This window comes from Alexandromys fortis, unplaced genomic scaffold (assembly GCF_014885135.2).
Source record: "Alexandromys fortis isolate MF-2015 unplaced genomic scaffold, M_Fortis_MF-2015_v1.1 scaffold_24, whole genome shotgun sequence".
In the NCBI taxonomy this organism is placed as follows: domain Eukaryota; kingdom Metazoa; phylum Chordata; class Mammalia; order Rodentia; family Cricetidae; genus Alexandromys; species Alexandromys fortis.
The window spans coordinates 15,693,697-15,716,897 of record NW_026067906.1 but is presented as its reverse complement, the minus strand read 5'-3'; the positions used below and the strand labels follow the sequence as shown (position 1 = coordinate 15,716,897).

Below are 23,201 nucleotides of genomic sequence, written 5' to 3'. Positions count from 1 at the left end.
CTGGGGACTGAGATGCACAGGAAGCGACTTCTCAGGCGAGTAAGTTCATAAACACCAGAGACCTGTTTAAAAGCTTAGCATTCTTTGAGTGCTTTCCTGGCCTCCGTTTCCCATTTCAAATCTGGAATTTACAGTAGGGTGAGGTAAGTCACTCACCATCTTAAAGAAGGTGAAACGTTGATTCCATAAACATGTCATTGATCAGGAATATCCACACTGTCAATCAAAAAGCCAGACAAGGAGCCTCCCGTGCAGGACCAGGGAAGGGTCCTTAGCCACATTTAGGTCAGTGCCTGCAAGTTTTCTGCACTGATTTCTTCACGCTTTAGCCCTCCAGGTCAACAAACCACCACCGAGAGGACACTGAAGCTGTCTGCCAGATGTCAACCACTGATTAATTTGTCTTAAGTTCAGCCAAAAGGGAAGAAGGTATGACGGGTGGGGCGGGAACAGCAAACCAGATCAACATCTGACCAACCAAGGCTTCCTGTCACCTTGGGAACAAACTTGATTGGCACTGGCTTCCTGTGTCCAAGTTAAAAACCAGCAGCAACGGCAGTAACAAGAATAAACTACAGATAAGAGACGTGGAAATTTAATCAAGTCCCATCACCAAGACCTCAGTTCCAAGGCCTGAGCAGAAAAACTCGTGAGATAACTTTTGAGAGCAATTTTTCAAAACCTCCTTTACTTGTAAAGTAGATCAATTTTCTTCCAGTCTCTCCTATTTTTGGCAGTTGGAAACCATAAAAAAGGACACAAACTAATCTATGTGAGTATCATTTATTTTGAAAGACTCATCATTTCCTTGTCTTAAAAAAAAAAACAACAAATAAACCCCAAAACTTTACTGATATACTGCAGTGATTTTTAAAGCTTTTGTTCTGTGCTCTGAAAAATGGATTTTCCCTACAAATTAAATATATAGTAAATATTGCTACTATGAGTTGGAAAATAAACTTTGGCATATATGTGATTATCTGAGATAAAAGAATTTTAATCAATATTTGCTTTTTAGTTTATTTATAATTTTCTTATCTATTTAGCTGTTATATTCATGTGTTAAAAGATTCCTAAAAATTATTTCTTTTAGTTAATGAACAAAACAACGCACCTCATTATGACATTTTCTACATATATGTCATTATGCTGTATTTGTGTTCCTCCTTCATGGCTCTGAATAGTTCCCCCTTCTGCATCTTTCTGGTTGTAAGGGTGAAACTAAACTGTGTGTAGGAGAGAAAACTTGTGATTAAAAAGTTGGTATTCCTAAGGCAGTATATGCCGGCCTAATCCAATTCTGTTTGCTTTCAGGGTGGATTGGACTCTGAAATTTTATTCCCTGTTGCCTTATTCATCCATTTGAAATATTCATTTCACATCTATGAACAGAATTATAGTGTATGAAGTAGCTTAATTGATTTGTACTGTATTTTTGTTTTTATGGTTCACACAGAGGGACGCCCTAATGTTGTAATAGGAGCGGCGGGGCTGCGTCCCCAGCACCCTGGCTGCCTGCTAGCTTATGCCCGAAATAACAACACACAAACTGTATTCATTTAAACACTGCTTGGCCCATTTCTATCTAGCCTCTTTTAGGCTAATTTTCACATATTAATTTAGCCCATTTTTAATCATCTGTGTAGCACCGCTAGGTGTGCTTACCGGGAAGATTCTAGCCTACATCCATCCTGGGTCGGAGCTTCATCGCGTGTGCCTCAGAGAACAGAGCTATAACGTCTGCCGGGGAGAGGGGAGCATGGCGTCTCTGAGCTCACTTCCTCTTTCTCCCAGCATTCTGTTCTGTTTACTCCTCCCACCTATGTTTTAACATATGAGGGCCAGCCAAGCAGTTTCTTTATTTTTTTAACCAATGACCTTCCTCCATCACCCTAAAATTAGGCAACTGGACAAAGAGACACACTCAGATTGTTGTGGGATTGTTAAATAGGAAAGCAAAAACGGTTTGCAAAATAAACTTTCTTCGAAAGTTTGAGACTAGTTAAAGGTGACTACGTTTTGATGAGAGGTCTTTTTTAAAGTTACATCGTATGATTTTCTGCTCTTCCCAGTTCGGAATGATTTTCATACTTCATTTATAAGTATGCATAAATTACAGAATGTTCTCCACATTGTTTTTCAGAACGTACAAAGCTTGGCAACAGCATAAGGGCAGACTCTGGGTGTGACCGCCTGAGGTTCAAATTGAACTGCTGCTTAGAGCTGCAAATTCTGATTAGAAATTAGATTTCTCCTCTACAGAGTGAGGAGACAGCTCTTTAGAGCTATAGCTGTCCCCCAGGATCCATGAGGAACTAGTCCCTGTATCTCCCACAGACATAAAAATCTGCACCTGCCCAGGGCCCTACTTCAAATGGCAGGAGAGTGTCATGGAACCTTCTCCGTCTTTAAATCCCTTGGGGACTGCCTGTCACACCTAATGTGATGTGAGCTTTCTCAACATAGTTGTCAGGCTGAATCACTAAAGAACAACCCAACAACCCGCGAGTGCTCCGTAAAGATGCAGTTAAAAAACAGTTTGCATCTGCATTGTTGGAACCTGAAGATGCAGGTGAAGACGGATAGCGTGGAGCGACAGCTGAGGTTCTTTAGAGTGTCCTTGGGTTGATTGACACAATTAATGTAGAGCACTGAGATCAGCCGCCAGCACGAAGAACAGATGCTTTTACAACTTTTGGCTGGTTTCTCATTTACACTCCTTCTCACTCTGTTACCAAGGCACCTTCAGGGTGACGCCAGGTACTTAACTCTGCTCCCCCTGCTGCCTGAATCCCCATGTTTCTGCCGCTAGTGCCACAGCAGAAGTGGCCAGCCACGATGGCAGACATGATGGGTGGATATCTACGCAGTCTGGAGAGTGTGTATAACCGGTAATTGGTGAGGGAAGGTGTGAGTCCCATGGTGAGGCTGGCTATGAAATAATTTCCTTTCTAATGTTTGAGACAGGTCTCACTGCACTCTTCAGGCTGGCTGTGAACTCGTGGGGTCGTGAGCTCCTCCTGCCTCAGCCTCCAGAGTAGCTAAGACTACACATGTGAGGATCTGCGCCTGGCTCTGTTTTGAGTGGTGCATAAATATACTTTTAAGGTTTCTGCAGTAAGAATATAATACTTCGAGAGTTTCTTTTTTTTTTTTTTAGGTGATTAAAGGCTGGTGGAAACATTGATGGCCCTGTTTACCAGTATTTTATACTGTGTCATGGCCAAGATAAGAAGGGGCCATGATAAGAATGCACCCTCCCAGAATAAGTAGGACACTTTATATTCTGCACCATCCCATCATAAAATAACCCAGGGAGACAGAGCCAAAGGGCATGATCCTTTGCCATCTAACTAGACACTAAAAGCACACAAGACTGCTACTAACTTGTTTATTGCTATTGCCCACATATCTTTATGTTTAAGAAGAAATACTTTTGAAAAGACGAGAACTCTTTTTGTATGTTTGAGCCAAGCTATTCCCAGGAGAGGGTTCTTGGGCTGGCCAGTAGCTCAGTTCTGAACAATTACCCTGACATTATCCTAAAAACAATCCACACAAGCTGTACTAAGAATAAACAAGGCACAATGGAATAAAATTATCCTTCCAATCTAGGAACAGGAGAGATATTTCAGTCAGGAAACCTAACCTTTTCCCGATGAATTAAGATCCTAGACTTTTGTTGTCAAATACTTTAGACTGTGGAAAAAATCAGGTTGCTGAGTTACTGATTACAAAATATTAATGACTTTGAATGTCCCGTCAACTGTCCCTACTGTACCCAAAATGGTGTTCGTTCTTGCTGGAGTGCATCTGGATCAGCCCAGCTGAGGACGCATGGGTTTCTAAACACTTTTTAAAACTGGGACTTCTCAGTTAAGAAAGAAAAGGAAATCTGACATGCTAATTAGGAGAGCAAGTGTTTTCGGAGCTGAGCTCACAGTAAGGGTGCAGGACCCAGAGGAGTCTGCACCCACTTTTCCCTATGGCCCCTGGACGCAGAGTTGCAAGGTACCTGATTAGATCAAGATGTGATCCGCAGTGAATGTGTCTCCCTCATGCTGAATAACACCCAACAACTGGCTCCCACCGTCTCCTTAGGGGTCTTTGTAGACAAACCGGTTAACATCTTCGTCTCAGCTCCTTGTCTCTAAACACTCAGCATCCGGATAATATCCTAATAATACCCTAATAATTTTAGTAATAAAGTCAGCTCCAGGAACCCAGTACAACAGTGTAGATAAGGACCACTGAGGCACTGTGGGGCATAGATCAGTCGGGTTTGTAAAAGTCACGCAAAGGTCTTCAGATTGACAATGTCTGAGTTAACAGAAGCTGGGCTTCTGGCAGGGTCTCGACTACAGCCTTTATACCAGGGTTCTGTTATCACCATGTAGTTAGAGGACCCTTTTAGTAGCTTGGTCCAGGATAGCTGAGACCACAGTTCCCAAAGAGAATCACTTAAATACAGAACACCTGAGAAATATAAATGTATAACAATCCAAATGTATACACACAGGCATTTAAACACGTGTATATGTAAATACAGGTTTTGATGGATGTGTTTAAATATACTGTGTGTGTATTTATGCATGTGCATAATCATCCCTTAGTCTCTACAAGGGATTGGTTCCAGGATCCAAGTAGCTACCTAACCTGTCAGGAGACCAGTGCGTTTAGCGAAAAAGCGCTGCCCTTGCACAGACCCACAGGCCTCCTTCTGTATGGGTCAAGTCAGCGTTCATTTGGTTATGACACCAGTACAATGTAAGTGCCACGGAAATTGTTGCAGTGTTTAGTTGGGGGAGGGAGCAATAAAAACATCTGTGCATGTTTGGTGTAGATGCAATTCTTTCTTCCTCCACACATGTTTACCTGCACTTGATTGAATCCCCACGTGTGGAACCCCTGAGCACTGAGGGCAGACCATGTAGAGATGTCTCCATGGATTCCCCCTCTTCTTCCCAGATAGTCCCCCAGACTTACTGAGGGTAAATTCCTGGGTCAGAGTCTATAATATCTTTCTATAAACTCCATCTAGGCTTTAAGATTTTGTCTACACAGAGAGCTTACAAAGTTTCCCTCAGCTGCTGTATTAGAATAGGCTTGGGAACAGCTGTGCTATACATCCCAACCCTATAACGATGCATTTTCAAGAAGTGACAAGGCTTTTGTTGCTTTGCTTTGTCTGAGGCAAGGTCCATGATAGCCTAGCTGGTTTGTAACTCACCATGGAGGCCAAGACTGGCCTTGAACTCCTGATCCTGCTGCCTTCACCTTCTACATACTGAGGTTATAGGTATACGACATACATCTGACAAAGCACTGAGTTCCAAAATAGAGCCACCTGCTTCCATACCGCCACTACCCCGGCACACTGAGCGACGGCAGCAGCGAGTGAGGGCGGGGAGGGGCAATGCATTTCGGAAAGGCCAGTGTGTATCGGGCAGGTGCAAGATTCGGAAAGAGCGTGGGCATAGCTAAACAGTAGGCGGATGGCTTCCAGCCCAAGGAAGCTTACCAACTAGTTGAATAAATTATACAATTCTGTGTTCTATGAGGAGTAATGGCTTTGGAGAAACAGATGAAAACTATAAGCACATGGAAGCTGTGTTGTTATTGTTGGATTCGTTCTTAGGATCTTGAAGTTCTTCACACGGCGAGACAATCTGATTTTGTGTATAAACAGCCACCTTGAGGTTGTTAAAGTACTGGATGGCACCACAATTAAAACATGGTAATTCCAGGGAGGACTGGAATTACAGCATGCGAAGGGTTTCTTGAGGCCGCCCTCCCCACGTTTCACGAGTACGAACACTAGAACCGGAGATTCTCATCCTCTGGCTCTTGACCCTGTGGCAAACCCCTACCTCAGAAAAAAAAAATGCCTTACAATTTTTAACAGTTGCAAAATTATAGTTGTGAAGTGATAACAAAATTAATGTGATGGTTGAGGTCACCACAACATGAGGAACTAACTGTATTACAGGGTCACAGCATTTGGAAGGTTGAGAACCACTGTTGTAGATGCTGTGTAAAACCAGTCTTGAGACAGCTGTCACAAAGGGGCCTTTATTTCCACTTTTAAGAATACAGTTGCTTCAGTGTGCCACCTAGAGGTCACACACAGAAGAACACATTTAAATTCAAAATTAGAAAACCTAGGTTTCCCTAAGCCACTGGGAGAGCCTTAAGATCAACAATTCTTGAATCATATTTAGTAAAGATATTTCTCACTCCTTCCCTGATCTCAAAGATTTTATGTTCATGACAGGGGAAGTAATAATTATGTGTATATCTCTTTGTATATGCTTCCAAAATATCTATTAAACAAACTCCTAAGTTGAGTTTGTTCAAATAAAAAAGCAAACAGAAAAATCAACAAACAACAATAAAAAACAAAACATACCTCCCACCCCCCCCCCCCGAGAAAACCTAAACTAAAAACCTCGGCTCTGCCTCCCTCCCTTTGTATATGTTCAGTGCCTTAAAGTGTACATATACCTTTTAACTCTTACTAATTTACCGAAAAAACAAATTCACTTTACCACAAGTGGTTTGGCACAGAAACCTCTTTTCTATAATTTTTGGCTGGGCTAGAAACTAGGTCTAACACTCTGCCCCCAGTCCCTTGCTGAGGTGGGAGTGGACATTGATGTATGGAGCATATATCTAGGGGTGAAGTGTTGTACTCTAAACTATGGTTTTAAGGAGTTGATTTAGACTTGTCTATAGGACCCTGATAGTAGAAAAAAAACCACCATCACCATACCAAGACGATAAAGATCTCTTGCTTAAGAGTTGGTTGAACACAGCCAGACAAACGCAGGGAGTGCGAGACCTTGGAACACTCAGCCCTAAGCGGCATGCCTCCATCCAATGCCTCACCTCTGGCATCCCCATGGAAGAGGAGGCAGAAAGAGTATAAGAGCCAGGGAGGATGGAGGACAGCTACCAAACAAAGCCTGGTAAATACAGCATGACCAAGAGACATAGAAATTCACAGAGGCTGTGGCGGCAGGTACAGGGCTTTTTTTTTTTTCAGGGGTCTTTACCATATGGGGTCCTTCCTAGAGCTGAAAGGAGGGGCAGACACACTCCCTCCCATCCCTAGCCCAGAAGCTCTGTCTAATTGATAATCACTTCAATAAAAAAATTAGTTTTCTCCAAGGGCATCTCACTGGGGAAACACGTCACTTTTAAGGGCAGGCCTCATGCCAAACAGAAGATGACCAGGACATATTGGGACTCAATGGCATCTTTGGTGGTTGCCTCTCATAATTCATTAGTCAATTAAGTTTTATCCGACAGGTCCTTTGCAAGAGACGGAAAGGGAGTGGACCCGAATGGAAGGGGAGGTGAAGAGAAACTTGGAGGAGCAGAGGGAAAGGAAACCATAATCATGATATAGTGTATGAGGAAAAACTATTTTCAATAATAGAAATAAAGTAAAATTTAATTTTCTGCAGGATTAGGTGACAAATGAGTCAATACGCTGTCTTCCACTAGATGGCACTGTTTCTCTACTCTGTAGTCAGATGAGTTTGGCCCTAGCCAAGAGAAACTGATCTGAGTCCTCCCCGCCCCTCAAACGGTTATAAGGCCCCGCCCCCACCTTTCCCTAGCCAGGATTAGGAGACCTTGCTAACTGGGAGCAGCAATTTCATTTGTAGTATACGCACAAGGGGAAAAAAAAAAATCAGTTTTAAACTAAATTTTGCTCAAGTAGCTTGTCTTTGGTGATCAGCCATGTTTCAGGGTTCTGTTAAGCAGGGGTAGTGGGAAATATAAGGAGAGCCTGATGGTGCCTCCCTCCAAAGAAACACAATATTCAGGGCGTCTGTGAGATGCACGCACAACTGTATTCTCGGCGGTGCGATGCGTTTCAGACAGCACGGTGGGCGAAGCCTGACACAGTATCTACGACTCAGAGCTGGTCTCTCAAAATAGGAAGGCAGGCTTTCCCTGGGAACTGCCGGGGCCTGCCCTGATTAAAATGGATCTTATAAAACAGGCTGCTTCGCCTAATTCTGTCAACCTGTACACGAGAACGGGAGTGTGGTCCCCTAGCAAAGAAGGGCGGCTCCTTTTCTAGAACACTCTCCAAAGCAAAGCTCTTGTTGGGTTGTTGAGTAAAGCAACCAGTGAACGGGAGAATCAAAAAACGATACCGTTGTATTTGCTCTTCAGAGTCAGGATGACAAGAACATTCTAGAATGGCTGCCTTGGGCTGGAGACGTGGCTCGGTCGTTAAGAGCACGCGCTGTTCTTTGTTGCTCTTTCAGGGGACCAGAGTTCAGTTCCCAGCCTTGAGTGACTTCTATTGTCTGTGACTCCCCCTCTAGGGGACCCAGCACCTCTGGCCTCCTAGGGCATGTACACAGGCATCCAAATGTGCCAACCCCCGTGCGCATACATAATTAAAAGAAACTCTTAAGGAAATTTCAGATTTATACAATATGTAGGAAGCACACTGAATTCTCTTTCTTAAAAAAAAAAAAAGAAAGAAAATAGGTCATACTCTGAATGGCCAGGGAAGTCCCAGGGTGATGGGATTTGGCCCCTTCATGGTGGGCGTGGAAACGGATCCCAGCACGTACTCAGACAGGACGTAGAGGTCAGGTGCGGGGGAAGGGCTGAAGGTCCTTTCTAATCAGTTTCACAAAGCAAATCTGTGAGCTGGGTGGACCGGTAGCGAACCCAAGCAGGCACTGCGCTCCCTGGGACCTACTCTGGCAGGTTTCAGGGTACCAGCAGTGGGAAAGGGAAGGAGATAGGAGAAAGGGAGCAGTCATAGTGATGTCTGGCAGAGTCCCGTCCCAAACCTGTGGGTCGCCAGGCCACAAAGGCTCACGCACTTCAGGCATTGCCTTAAGAGAGGACCACGCTTGCAAGTAAAGGACAGGGGCGGATTTAGCCAAACTTATTTTTTAATTTTCATAAAATACGTATTTGGGCTGGGCTTGTAGCTAAGTGGTAGAGCATTTGCTGAACACGTATGAGACCCTGGGTTTGCTCACCAACCCTGTCCCCTAAATCTACCTCTACTTGTCTATCTCCCGTGTACCTATAACCTCGGCTTCTTCTCTATTCTCCTGGGTTTGGATATTGCTACCACGGTCATATCTTAGGTTGAATACTGTTACATCTTGTTTATGATTCGCCTTGACCCAAAAGCTCAACATTTTTTATCACCATTTTCTTAGTCCCTATAGTTTTTAAAGTAGGTTAACAGAGAACACAGGAATGTTTTTAAAAATTGATTCTAAACTTTCAGAGCCCTGACTCCCACCTCACAATCATGCATTATGTCTATCAGACAAATAAATAGGAAAATAGTTTGTGATTTATTGTTAGCGAGAACTTACACGTGTTCCCAATGCTCCCCACATTTCTGGGTATCCCCTTAAAATAACTTTCAGAAGGTTATGATATGAAAAGCTACCAAAAGTTCAAATACCAGCACCTGTATCATCTAGGAGGGCATGGGATAGATGGCCAAGTGGCAAATTTGCAGTCCGAATCTCTAGGTGTAAACTTCTAGTCTACTTTTATTTCTCTGTGATACTAGGCATGCTATCCAGTCTCTCCAGGTCAGCTCACTTGCAAGAAAGGACAAGGGATGCCCTCACTACTATGCCACAAGGGATGCTGGGAAGATCCTATGTAATTGCCTGTTCCAACAGCAACGACAGCTGCTAGGTGAAGGGGCACCAACACACCTTCTCTGATGTCCTTTCCACTCCTCTGTTCACAGCACACAAACCCAGACCATCTGGATAAAGTAGAGACGCGCCCTGCCTTGTTTACCCAGCGTGTTTCGAGCGTAGTTTTGGACATGAGTTTTCTTTATCATTGCCTCAGATCGCCTCTTACTGCAGCCTCTCTCCTGTGCTTATATCCCCACCGTCTGTCCTTTATGCCAGATGTGCATCTGGACTCCAGAGTAAGAAAGACCAGATAAGACAAGAAAGCTGGCACCGACGGCAAGCTTCCAGGCAAACAGTGGCTTGCTACCTTGCGCGGTTTGAGTCTGCTTCACAAAATTACATTTTCCTAGTTAAAAAAAAAAATCTGAAAAAGGCTCTGAAAACTTAGAGGAAATTTCGATAAGAGAAACAACAGTGTGACAATATGTAATATACCTGTTTTCCCATTACAGTGTTTCCAATTTATTTTCCATGATTATAGGGTTAAATCTGGCTTCTTTTCCCAAAAGGTGCTTGTCTGAGGTCATGATGCTTGCTCTTCATTATATTTGCCCCCTCATAGCCCAGAAACTTACTATTAATTACTTTGCCAATAACTTAAACACCCGAGGACGTTTCTTCTGTGAGGATGAACTGAAATACTGCAATATAAAGAACTTGGAAGACTTCCTGTGGTCTTTTGTTCTCTGTGTGTTTTGCTCTGTGTTGTGCTAGGATCTCTTATATTGCCAGGTGGAGCAAATGAGTCAGCCTGGCAGTTTGTGTTCAATGGCGCATACACTCTGAGAGGACAAAGGGTGTTTATCTGAAGGAGACCATGCAGAACATGTGTAACGACCTGGAAAGATCAAAGAAACCTGGAGGATGAACTTGGCTGTGCTGTCAAGAGTGGGGCAGCCATTGACAAATACAGTGATGCTGCTGACGTTGCCTTATCTTTCCCATCATTCTAGGGACACTGACGGTTAATGACATTCGGTGCCACTTTCTGGAGAACCACCCTCAGATGACAGCGGGTGACTAGGAAGTTATATCCTCAGGTATCCTTCAATGGATAGTGGACTGAGGGAACGGGTGCCTAGCACATTTCCCTAAAGGTGGGAGAACTGTTCATGAGCTACCATGGGTGATCCTGGGCTCCCGTGGGGTCAGAGTGAGGGTGTGAGCCAGTTCTCTTCCGCTTCTCCCTGTCCCTGTTCTACTTCTCCTCTTTCCTCCAGGGCTTCTCCTTAGAGCATCCTGGTCAGAAATCACATGGACAAGAATCTGTGCCTCAAGTTAAGCTTCATAAAACCTCACCTCTAACTTCAGAATTGATTTGAGATCCTACCATCATTGGATAGGAAACACAGGAGTGGACTATGCTGTCATAAGGAAGTTTATTTAGAGAATGCAGGGTTTAATTTCTGGAGATTTTAATATAATTTATGCCCCGACATTTATTCAGTCATGATCTTTATTCATATCCCCTGGAGGAAGTTCAATGGAAGAAGGATTACATTTTTTTTCAGAGTTAAAATTCTTCAAGTACCAAAAAAAAAAAAAAATTCTTCTCCACCAGAGGGAGAAAGGGACAGAAGCCAGGGCGTTTGTCCTTCCCAAAAGGAAATCATAGCAGAACAAAAGTGCTGGGCTTGAGTTTGGGAGAAGAACACAGAACAATTATTGCTAAGGTTGGCCATTTCTTCACTGTTTCTGTTATCGCTGACATAATTGTGGCTTTGACAGGACTCTTCAAGGATTAGCTTGGTTGAAATTCTAAGACAATAGGATTCTAAGATGGCCCATCACTTATTCAAGGCAAATAAACCACATTATAGTATGCTTACAAAAAGCTACAAAGTACCTCTACCCTGTGGCAGCTTTAGCATAGGCTTGCTTGCTGGTCTACTAACTGATCATAGACAGGCTAAGTTACAAGCGAGAGCACTTCTTCTATAGTTGTCTAACTCTCCTTGCTCAGGTTTTATCCTAATAGAAAATCAAGAGGTAAAAATGGAGACATACGCAAACACACCAATTTGTCTGTTGATTTCCTGTACTAAGACCTGACCTTTAGTTATGCAGCAGCCCAAAGGGGGCAGTCTCCAGGACCTTCAGATGTGTGATTCTCATCTTCCAACCAGGGGGAAAATGTGCTCTCTAGACTCCGTATAACGTCCCTTGTTTCCTGGAAACTTGGAATTGAACCTGCATGCAATTTCCTTGAGAGGCTTAAAGGGAGGATTAGAGGAGGACAGATATGGGAAGAAAGAGGAGGGAAAAATAAAACCAATGGGGCCTCTTGCTGCACAGCTATGCGGTTATTGTTCTGTTGGTTAACTGTCATAGGAGCAAGACCCAGGCTCGTCTGACCATTACAGACAAACTCTCTAAAGTTAGATGTGTAGGACTTAGGAAGCACTCGAAACATCTAATCCCCAACTCACCGTGACAAGTGAGTTCTTCTGTTTGACAACTATTGACTCATAGTTTGATAATTTGATGTTTAATGGCCCAATTTTAAATGCACATTTATAAATTATGTAGACATAAATATATTGTAAGTAGGATAAGAAAAAAAAACTCTAACATTTCATTGACAGTTAACAAATGTGTATGATATTATCCTGCAGGGGATATGTGTCAGTGTTGTGAAAAAAATCCAACTTCCTAAATTCAAAAATATAAGCAACCGGTACATGCGGACTTGTGAAGTAGAACCAGAGGATAAACACAAAGTAATTTTAGATTTCCTTCTCAAAGTCACTGTGCCATTTCATCTGAGTTGTTAATTTTACAATACCCTTTGAAGTAAGGTGGAACAGACATTGTTTTGGGGCTAGGGAGAGCTATACCACAGAAGACTTAATCTGTTGAGTTACTTAAGTTAAACGACAGAGAATTGGCTGTGCACCATATCATTAGTCTATCTGCTCTTAGGGAAATTTTCTTAGAAATGTGAGTTGTCCTGATGCAAAGGGAAAACTAATTAACTCTATAATTTTTCTGAGTGTCTACTGGGATGACAGGAACCATGGAGAGTGGAGAGGACACAGAACCTAGATCTGCAGTAAGTGGGTACAATCCTTACAGTCTGGTTAGGGACAGGGTCCATCACTCCAGAACAAAGCTCAGCCCTCTTCTGAATGATTCCTTCAGTAAAAATCACTCCTAGGCAGTGGTTTGTTAGTGAGTGCACTGTTGTCACAAAGCCATGGGTATGGATGGGCTGCATGGTCCCCGGGAGAAGGTAACTTTTATGTTGTGCTGTGGAGTGTTGAAATAGGAGCGGCGGGGCTGCGTCCCCAGCACCCTGGCCGCTTGCTAGCTTATGCCTGAAATAACAATGCACAAATTGTATTCTTTTAAGAAATGCTTGGCCCATTTCTATCTAGCCTCTTCTAGGATAATTCTCATATATTAATTTAGCTCATTTCTAATAATGTGTGTAAGCACCCCAAGGTGCGCTTATTGGGAAGATTCTAACCTATGTCCATCTTGGGTTGGAGCTTCATTGCGTGTGCCTCAGAGAGCAGAGCTATCTGGAGAGCGGAGCATGGCGTCTCTGCTCCAGAGCAGAGCTATCGGGTCTGACCTCACTTCCTCTTCCTCCCAGAATTCTCTTCTGTTTACTCCACCCACCTATGTTCTAACCAATAAAATGGGCCAAGCCAGTTTCTTTATTAGCCAATGACCTTCCTCCATCAGTGGAGACTGGAGATGATGGTGAGAAAAGGAACAAGAAATAAACAAAGACTGAAACGCCAGCAGAAACACGGGGCCCAGAAGAAGGCGGGAATGGGAGAAGACTGGGTAGGATAGGGTGTTGTTTTGGGGCCGGTAGCAAACAGATCTGGAGAGAAAAAAAATCTGAATGAAATGGTCTAGGATCTCTTGGATCCAGCAAGGATGTCTTTTTTTGTAGGTGATTGGGAGATTTTCTCATAGTAAGATAATAAGTAGTAATAAGTATTGTTTTAGGAAGGTAAGTCTGAAGAGAACATACTATGAATTAACAAATGGAAAGAATGAGATCTAGACAGAAGGGATGAAATAAAATATTGCATATATGATATATAAACTATATTAATTCTAATGGCATTTTTATAATTATAAGATTCAAAGATGAAGTAATGCAAGCCAGGTCTATGGGGAGTGAGGAGTGTATCAATAATGAGAAAGCTGGAGAAGCAAGGATCAATAGGATTTAGGAGTGGATAATTGGGAATGGAGAAAAAAACTACTATAACCCCTACATTGTATAGATTTTTAATCTTTGTAATAATTTTTACTACATATTTTCCTATTTATATAAGCATGTACATTTAGCTTCTATCTTATTTTACTTACAATTATAACTAAAATTATACTATTGATACCAAGGATGAGATTTATACAGGATAACCCAAGAGCCTGGGGACTGTTGATTAATAAAGCATCCTTTATGATCTCATGAATTTATAGCTAGATGTTTATGCAATAAACAACTATAATTACTTTGTGTCAGGATCAAGCTCTGGAAATAAAACATGAGGCTTTTTAAAAGGTACCATTAGAATACATAAGCATAAAACTTTAAGGATTAAGGATGAAATTTCAGAAAACTTTTTTTTGACTGTGTAACACACAATCTAGGCATTGTATTTTGTCACTCTTAACATAATCCACTATGCTGGCAGAGATTTATGACAGAAAGATAGGAGCAAGAACAGAAGAGGAAGGGCGGGCTGACAGGATAAGCAAAGTGTTTCCCTGTTGGGAGTTGACCTGAGAATTACTCGTGAAACTCATTCGTTTCTAGGAGCTCCTGTTTATAGATTGGGTTCTATATGGAAGAGATAAAACAACCATCAAAAAATATATATGTCCTTCCGAAGTTCTGAGTCTATTGGCCATGACAGGCCACTAAACTAAAATTGACAAGACACACATGAGTTCTATAAGCAGTCTAGGCACGTAAGTTTTGGGATTAATGCAGAAGGTAGCAGGAGAGAAGTTCCTGGGTTAGTGTTGGGCTGCCTGGGTGAGGCTCAGAGCCTGCGATCCTGAGTCATTCAAGAGGAAGTAATGGGTGAAGTTTCTTCCCGCTTTTCCAGGCCTCCCCTCATCTTTGACCCTTCCTTGTCTTCACGTTGTCAAGCTGTTTGGTGTTTTATTGCTTGTAGGAAGAAATGTGCAAGCAGAAGGCAAAGCACTATGGGTTCTGTCTTCCGAGTTCTAAAGGTCAGGTGCTCAGGGGAAGAGCTCCTCTGAATGTCTGGCTGCCGGGTAAAGGGATTTGGGAAATAAACACAAGTAGAGAATCTCATTCACAAAGCCAGAGGAAGAGTCCACGGACTTAGGGGAGGGAGAAGCGCTAATCGGGATGGCTTGGGAGCAGGAGTCCTGGCAAGACACTGTCTTTATGGCTGAGCCCAGGAGAAATGGGAGACCTTTAGCAGGGGAACCTTGATGCTTGGTAGAACCACAAGAAAGAGTGGCTGGTGCTATAGGGGTGGGGTCTTGGCATAGAGTTTCCTATAGCTCCACGTGAGGTGTAGAAGTCAGCAGTGAGAATATGTTGTGGTATCTCACAGTGTGTTGGAGAAAGTCTAGGAAGGAGGAAGGAGGGAATGAGAGGCAGTCACCATAGAAACAGAGGGGCTTGTATGAACAGACAGAAGATACGAGCTGGAGCAACAGTCATAAGCGAACCTCTGAGGATACAGGATGCAACGGACAGTTTAGCAAGTGGCAGTTTGGACAGATAGCTCAAGGCAGATGGGACGCTCATATTTTATATTAAAAAGGTCCCTTTAAAATCTAGATGAAATTCCCAAGCAAGGGGGACCTGAGGTTGAGTCAACAAGAATGGGGCTGAGATCAAGTTTCTGGCATAAATGGCAGAATGGGAGTTAGAACAAAAGTTTAGTATGGGTTACAGAGAAATAAAATGCATTTCTCATTTCCTTCATTTGTAGACACAGATTCATTCTTACTACAGTGGTGGCACTTCCTAACAGCAAATAGGGAAATGAAGGACAGAGCCCAGGCAAGTACTATTTCACGGACTTTAAAGAGTTTGGTACAGTGCCTGGAAAAACACCACAGTAGCAGAATGGATATGTGTGGGTGCTTAGCAGGAAATAAAGTCTGACAGAGGCCGGCAAAAGTTAGGCCAGAGAGGGTGTCATATTCTATACAGAGGAATGATCAAATCAATTTCTTCCAAAAAGAAAAGTGGAGATACTGAGGCATTTAAAAAGAAAGACATTCAGATGTGTTCTAGAATACTACTGTCGGAGACATCTGGGGATGGAGTGCAGAAGGACAGAACCTGAGGCAGGAGGGTCAGCACGGCATTGAGTAAGAGAAATGGGAAATCTCAAGTCCTCGGTTGGTCATAATGAAGTTGGAAAGAATGGAATCCTAGGGGAAAGGTGACAGATCCCCACAGGGCTTGGGCACATCATAAAAAGGGAGGAAGTAAGACAGTTGGGGATATTATCAGATTCCTAGGATTCAGAATACACAAAGGGACATGACTTGAGGAAGGTTTTGAGTTCAGTTTCTGAGCATCTTCTTTTATGCTTAAGCAGAACTCCAGACAAAGTGTATGTGTTAAGGTCTCTTTAAGAATAAAAGGCAGCCTGAGAAATGGCTGTAGTTACACGACACAGGAAGCAGAGTTGTAGACACGGAATGAAACTCCTAGGTGGGCTTGGATAAAGGCGTGAATGGAAGGCAAATGTGGGCACAGAGAGTCAGTTCAAACAGTGTCTAGTAGACCAGAGGAGAGATGCCAAGAAATGTGCAGTCCTTAGTGCTGGATAGGAAGAAAAATGAAGCAAGTGTTTTATATTGGGACGTTAGACCTTTGAGCATCAACTGATCAGAAGAACGTGACGAAGAGGAGAGAGGTTGAAAACTGACAAGGCAGGGGACACACTTGTTTTTTTAGGAGAAGGAAAGACAGACAAGTGTCAGAGAAGCAATGACCCAAGGGAAGGGAAGATCTGATATAAAAGGAAATTGACTTTTAAGGTAAATGAATAGTTAATATTAGGGAAGGAAGTTTGGCTGAAAATAGAGGAGACAAAATGATGAAGTCAGTTATTAAGCCAGCAAGGACTTGGAGACTCTTGGTGAGAACAGATTTCTTTTGCTTTGAGAGCTGAAGGCACTGGGAGTTAGGGATGCAGGGGCACTTGTCGTTAGAAATCAGGGGGCATGGGATCCATTTAATACAGATTAGGCCCTAGTTTTTTGTTTGTTTGTTTGTTTGTTTTTAAATAGCATTTCACGTGGATCACAAAGATGAATAAGATATCACTTGAGTATCCGCCTTTCTCAAACGTGCACTTCAGTTAAACTAACAAGTGAATCTTTAACCTTACGCTGCTTGAGATTCAAGTAAGAGCAGGATTGCTGCGGCCATAGCTCCTCTCACGGAAAGTGTCACGCTGACCTTGCTTAGAATTAGTAGTGCATGGCAGCAATTAAAATTAGCCTGCTTTTTAAAAAAACCTGTTTATTACTGTCTTGAAATCATCTTTAGTGTACCTTCCCTACATTGTCTATAGCCAGGATGACCCTTGCTGCTGCTCTGCCCTTGGCATTCAGATCTCTGCCTCAAGGCTTCCCTTTGAAGCCACTGTAAGTGCCTGAGCCTGGAAAGAAAGCTGAGACTCCTAGCTCATCCCTTCCTAGTGTAGAAGGAAGTGAAGGATAAATGAATGACAGCCCAGTTCTCCCGACTCCAAGTTACCCTTGAGAGGAAAGGTCTCTTTCACGGTGATTTCCAGACAAAATCTGAGAATGTCATTTAGCTATACCCAAGTGCAAGACTGTCGCATGGGGGCTGGGGTAGAGCTGTCAAGAAGGCAATAGCACTTTGTGGGAGGAGACAGGAGAAATGATTTGATTGCACTCTCTCCTCTAAAATGTAATCAACTGTTTGTTGGCTAAGGGCCTTTAGAGCTTACCACAACAAATTTCTCTATTGTCAGATCATTTACAAGCAACACATTAAAATAATTTCAGATCTTCTTTTCTTTTTGAGGCAGACTTTCATACTGTAAGTCAAGTTGACCTGGAACTCACTATATATTTCAGGGTGGCCTAAAACTTATGCTAATCCTCCTGCCTTAGTCTCTATGTCCAATTTCACACACCACTGGAAAAATAAGAGAATTATTTAAGAACATTGTGAAAATAGTTTAATAATATTTGGAGGAAGACAGAAATTTACCCTTCATTATGTACATTGCATATTCTAGTTTTCTTTTGTAGACTTGCTTTACATGGAAGCATATCAAATGAATAAATACATCCCAAAGACATAGAAGGGTAACAAAAATATAGATCTTGATAAATAATTCTTGTTGTGGTTATGTAGGAGAGAGGGCTGCTTGTTCGTGCCAGTCACCCAGAACCGAAATAATCACACAGAAACTTCATTAATTAAAACACTGCTTGGCCCATTAGCTCTAGCGTCTTATTGGCTAACTCTTACATCTTAATTTGACCCATTTCTATCAATCTGTATATCACCAAGAGGTCGTGGCCTACCAGCAAAGTTTCAGCACGTCTATCTCTGGCGGTGGATCCACGGCATCCCCTGACTCCACCTTCTTTCTCCCAGCATTCAGTCCAGTCCTCCCCACCTACCTAAGTTCTGCCCTATCAACAGGCCAAGGCAGTTTCTTTATTCATTAATGGTAATCACAGCACACAGAGGGTACTCCCACATCACCTCCCCTTTTCTGTTTAAATAAAAAGGAAGGCTTTAACTTTAACATGGTAAAATTACAGAAAGGAAACTTTAGACAAATTCATCTGTGGCACAGACGTCTTCTACATTACTCCAAACAACATGGGCATCTGTAAGAAATAGTCTTGTACTTATTATCAACTGCTTTGTACCATGTTTGATGATAATTAAGTGAGATACCTCTGTTTGGTTAGTGGCCCTTGATAAGTACATAGTAAATGGTGCTAGGAACCATTCCATTGTTGAAGATGGACTTTGTTGGGGTCTACACAAACTTCAAAGAACCATATGTACCTGCAAGGTTTTCCTAAGCACAGAGACTCCATTGGGTGACTAGAAACCTACTTCCTGGTGCCCATTTGGTGATGGATTGTATCCCATGGCCAGTCATTTCCAGTTTCACCCTTTGTAGCTGAAGGAGACTTTTTCAGAACAAAGCAAAACAAAAACCAACCTGTAGGTGGATTCTCAGACAAAGCTCTTACCTCTCCTGAAGTCCTATGGGTTTCATTTTGAAGGGAGAAGGGCAGACAGAGGTGGAGGTGGCGGTTCTAATCTCAGGAGTGCATTGACCTTGAGGGTCCACAACAACATTCAGAACCTTTGGCGCCTGCTCAGGCTGGACCATGCTGTGGGCTGTCTTGGCCTCGGACTGTGCTGGCTGTAACGCAATGGGTGATAGGTGGATCTCCTGGTTTTTCTCTTTGTCTTGTCTTAAGGAAAGCTGAAACCTTTCTTTTAACCTATAAATAATCTACAAAAAGAGATATAAGGGCTTCTGTGAGATATTCGTGTCCTGGACAATGAACAGAAAACCATCTCCCCTGCCTTAGAAGACATCAAAATAAACAAACAGTGGTAAAGTAAGCCTGGCCTCTGATATAATTTTTTGTTTTTGTGGTATTGAGACTTTTCCTTTAAAGAGTATGCTTGTTACATAAAATAATATCTGTATAAGGTCAAGCCAACAAGATTGATCATTGACTTAGCAGGAAGCACTAACTAGGAGTAGGACAGAGGTAAGGGGTATGGGGAGTGGATGGAGTAGAGGCCGGTGGAGGGGGGCGTGTGGAGTAGGGTAGAGGTGTGGAGACTAACTGCTTCTAACTGGTATTTCCAGTTAGCCCATACATACACCATGGGTGTTTGTGTACATGAATATGTTCCGCCAGGATATATTCAAACAGAAATTTGTCAATGAGTTTACAAAGATGCAGGAGGACAGTTTGAAATGCATAGGAGTTTCTTGAAATGGAAGGCATTTGGAAGAAAGAGCTATGAAACATGGGCCGATGATCTTTACAGAGACGGAAAATTGTATCTGTTTATCGCAGGGAAGTAAGGCTCATAAGATATTAATGAAAGAATAGTTATTCTCTAAGCAATCAATTCTTTTCTTGGTAAAAATGTCATTAGTCATATACCAGTTTGAGGATCTGTTAAATACTCGATCAAATGACATGTAGGACATCCAGTAAGGAATAATTCGAACAGTTAGACTTTTCTTGCTTTCCCCTTTAAATTTTTAATATGTATATAGAAAAAAAATCAAAGTATCTTTCTGTGTTTTGCGTACGCAGGTGTTTTGTCTAAATGTGTGTCTGTGTACCACACGCATGGCTGGCGCCTAAAGAGGCCAGAAAATGTGCTGGATCTTCTGGAACTGGAGTGGCAGATGGTTGTGAACTGACACGTGGGTGCCGAGAATTGAACCCAGGTCCTCTGGAAGAGCAGCTAGTGCTTTTAACACTGAGCCAGCTCTCCAACACAAGACATTGCTTTTGAAAGAGTGAGAGGGCATGGTGGGGCACCAATGAGCTTACAGAGCATCCTGTTTCTATACCGTATCTACATATTGATGGACTTCCCCTGCTGTGCCCTTGAGCCCTCAGTATTCCCCCTCTGACTTAGTTCTAAAGCTACCCTGTCCAGAATCACAAGTATTTTTTTTCTTGTTTCCTTGTTGTTACTCACATTTATTTGGCGCTGGCTCACCGATCCCTACAACTAGAAGTCTAGTGTTTTGTCAGGCGTTCTCAGGGTGTGACTTGATGAGCTAATTTGTGTGGAAGGAGAGAAGACAAGCCATTATCTGCAATTATGGAGGCGAACAGCACCCGGGGTGTCTCCGTGCAGGACGCCTCAAGATGCCAAACTCCCTGGTTTCATTTGGAGGATCCATCAACTGAGCAGACCATGAGTTTAGGAGGAAAAAAGATTTCCTGGCCCTTCCTAATCTGCTTCCCTCTAGCTAGTCATGAAATGTCTGCCTTGCCTTTTCATAGTTATTTAAAATTCTAGCCATTTCTATACTATAAATCTCCTGGATAATTTAAGCTCTCTCTATATGTGCATATATATATACATATATATGAATTCATCTAAAATTGTGAAATTAATACCTTTGAAAATTTAATTTAGAACATTAAAAATATTTTTCAGGTATCCCCAGAATAATGTCGAGGAAGAACCTGTTTAACAAAATATGTTTATAAAAATGGATCAGAATTAAATTAAAATACACCAATCTGAAATGAACTATCAGAGTGAGATTAATCTCCCTGAATATAATCGTACTTCATTGTGCATATTTTTATATGTATGTATGAAACTTTTAAAAATATATTTAAAAAGAGAACTACAATTCCCTCCCAGTTAATGAACTGAGTACTTAATTGGCAAGCTGTAAATCTTCTTTGCAAGCAATTAAGAATAGAACTGACAATGCAGAGTCATCATTAGGGGTACATATGACACAATTAGAGGCTACTTGGGATATTGAGTAAAAGAATTAGACCAAATGACAGGAGAGATAGCTCAGTGGTTAAGGGTATTTGGTGCTCTTGTAAAGGACCTGTGTTTTATTCCCAGAACATATGTCAGCTAACAACTGTCTATAGCTCTAGTTTCGTGGGATCTGTCAATCTCTTCTGGCAACAGCAGGCTCCTGCATGCATATGGTGCACATAAGCTCAATGATGGCACACACATATAAAAATAATAGCTAAATCTCCAGTCCAAGAGAGGGAGGAGCAATAACATCAGAAAAGGGGTCAAGACCATGATGGTGATACCCACAGACACAGCTGACCTGAGCTAGGGGAGCTCACTGACTCTGGACTGACAGTGGGGGAACCTGCATAGGACCCAACTAGGCCTTCTGAATGTGGCGGACCGTTGTGAGGCTTTGGCAGTCTGTGGGGCCACTGGCAGGGGGGCCATGATTTATCCCTACTGCTTGGACTGGAGTCTAGGAACACGTTCTCTTTGGAGGGATACCTTGCTCAGCCTAGATACAGGGGGAAGGGCCTTGGTTCTGCCTGGAAGTGATATGACTCCCCATGGGAAGCCTAAACCTTTCTGAGGAGTGGATGAGGGGGTAGGGAAAAGAGCAGGAGGGAGTATGAATGGGGATAGCTATGTAAAATGAGAAGAGATAGTATTAAAAAATTTCTTAATAAAAAAAGAAAAAAGAATCAGACATAAAGGAAAAAGAGAAAGGCTTCAAAACCATCAGTATTAAGGATAGGCTTTTATGAACTGAAAGATGATCTCAAGGAAAAATACTATACATATCAGGAATAACTAGACGTGCACATCATACATTGAACTACTGGGAAATTAAGGCAAACTTTTTTGCTTTGTATGCTCATTTTCTCATAACCTGAGAGTGATTATGTGGAGGAATTCATCATCTCCTGCAAGAAGCAAATGAAATCTTAGATTTTTTTTTTCAAAACAGTGATATGTGATTGTGATCTCAGCACTCAGAAGGCTGAGGTAGCCGCATCCAAGGCCGATTATATGTTACACATCAAGAACCTGTCTCAAATCCAAACAAACAAGCAAGCACACTCACTTCAATGGATTGAGAACATTTCTATGACAAACATTGCTGCACACGGGGACAACAGATGTCAATTATTAGAGCCGAGCTTCCTTCATTTACAATGTTTACGGTAAGATAACTGTCCTGTGCTTTCCTGGAGCTATGGGAAAGGGGCTGCTGTCTCTATCCTGTATGCAGTAACCTAATATCCTTAACTTTCAGTTAATTTGCAGCTTCCATAGATTTTTTTGTCACCATTTTCCAGAAACAAACACACAGTAGGGCAACACAGGCAGATGGCACACAATTGGTGACTTTATTGGCTTACTGTATTAAGCTAAACCCAGAAGTACTAAAACAGGAGTTAATATCATTTAAAATGGGATAGCATTTCTTAAGTTGCAGACAAGGCATTTTTCTGAATGAAGAAACAAATACATTTATAACTTTAGGATCCACTTACTAGAAGGGATGATGTACATACTTTATAGTTTAAACTCTTCTCATAGGAATGTAATATGCATCTATCTATCTATCTATCTATCTATCTATCTATCTATCTATCATCTATCTATCTATCTATCTATCTATCATCTATTTCTTTCTCTCTCTCTATCATCTATCTATCTATCTATCTATCTATCTATCTATCTATCTATCTATCTATCTATCTATCTATCGATCTATCTATCATCTGTCTGTCTATCTATCTATCTATCTATCTATCTATCTATCTATCTATCTATCTATCTACATTTTGCTTATATTTTCATTTTGGAGACAGTCTACCATGAAAACAGGAGCCTGGACATGGTTGCCCTCAATTGTTCTTGACAGGTCACTTTATGAGTACATTAGTGTAAACAAGGTCTGGTCTAAAGTCCTTCTCTGTTGCACAGTTCCGTGAGGAACCTTTGCCACATATTTT

General features: G+C 42.1%; 1 protein-coding gene across 1 annotated transcript in view; it reads right to left on the bottom strand.

Annotated features, from left to right (window-relative positions):
* Positions 1-23,201, bottom strand: part of Ptprr (protein tyrosine phosphatase receptor type R) — a 242,383-nt gene that overhangs the window by 70,282 nt on the left and 148,900 nt on the right. The window contains exon 6 of the mRNA XM_050135577.1: positions 18,930-19,198. Coding sequence (XP_049991534.1) covers positions 18,930-19,198 — 269 coding nt within the window. The remainder of the gene's footprint in view (positions 1-18,929; positions 19,199-23,201) is intronic.